General features: G+C 40.7%; 1 protein-coding gene across 1 annotated transcript in view; it reads right to left on the bottom strand.

The window, feature by feature from the left end:
* Positions 1–9: 9 nt before the first annotated feature.
* LOC119594890 (two pore calcium channel protein 1-like) overlaps positions 10–720 on the bottom strand; it is a gene marked incomplete at its 5' end in the record, with an annotated part of 12,564 nt that continues 11,853 nt past the window's right edge. Inside the window, one exon of the mRNA XM_037943964.1 lies at positions 10–657. Coding sequence (XP_037799892.1) covers positions 379–657 — 279 coding nt within the window. The remainder of the gene's footprint in view (positions 658–720) is intronic.

Genomic DNA, 720 nt, shown 5'->3' with positions numbered 1-720 from the left:
TCTCTCAAAGAAAACTATATCTGTATAATTAGATGAATAAAGAGGAATGAATGTAATTATTTCACCCATTCTTATTCTTATTATTTCAGCAAAGATGCAGTTAAAGGAAACTCATGCTATTGTATAGAGTAATGCCTCAAATCCTTATTGTGATACCTGGTTGTTGGAATATACATCTTTTACTCTACTTAAATAGCAGAACAAATCCCCCAAACTTCAATAAATTTTAACTATATAATTAACTGTTCATAAAACAAATAAACTCTATATAATGCATCAAATTCTTTAAAATGAGTAAACAAAACGGACGAAAATACAGAGGTGAAATTTGCACCTCTAACAACTAATCCCAAATACCCTAAAGAAGACTCAGTTTCATCAAGTGTCACAGCTCTCGCTATCTGGAAGGCCATTGCTGTTAAGCGCACCATAGAAGGATGGTGGAGTCTGGGAGGGGGTGTTGGACTGCCCTTGCCGAGCTTCAATACTGACAGGAAGGGTGTGACTCGTTAGAACAGGGTGACTTATGGGGTTCCCTGTAGCTGTGCGATCCTGCTGGTCGGCCTCCAGTAGCCAACCAGGGATCTCATCACGGTACATGCGCCGCTGGAGGACAACTCGTGTTCTCCTGCGGGTGCCTTCATATCTCACAATGCCCTGAGGAGAAGAGGTGCCTTTTTGTTGAAATGGATCAGAGGAATTACGTAGAAGCACAACTAC

The sequence above is a fragment of the Penaeus monodon genome, chromosome 34 (genome assembly GCF_015228065.2).
Source record: "Penaeus monodon isolate SGIC_2016 chromosome 34, NSTDA_Pmon_1, whole genome shotgun sequence".
Taxonomy (NCBI): Eukaryota; Metazoa; Arthropoda; class Malacostraca; order Decapoda; family Penaeidae; genus Penaeus; species Penaeus monodon.
This window is presented reverse-complemented; position numbering and strand designations above follow the sequence as displayed.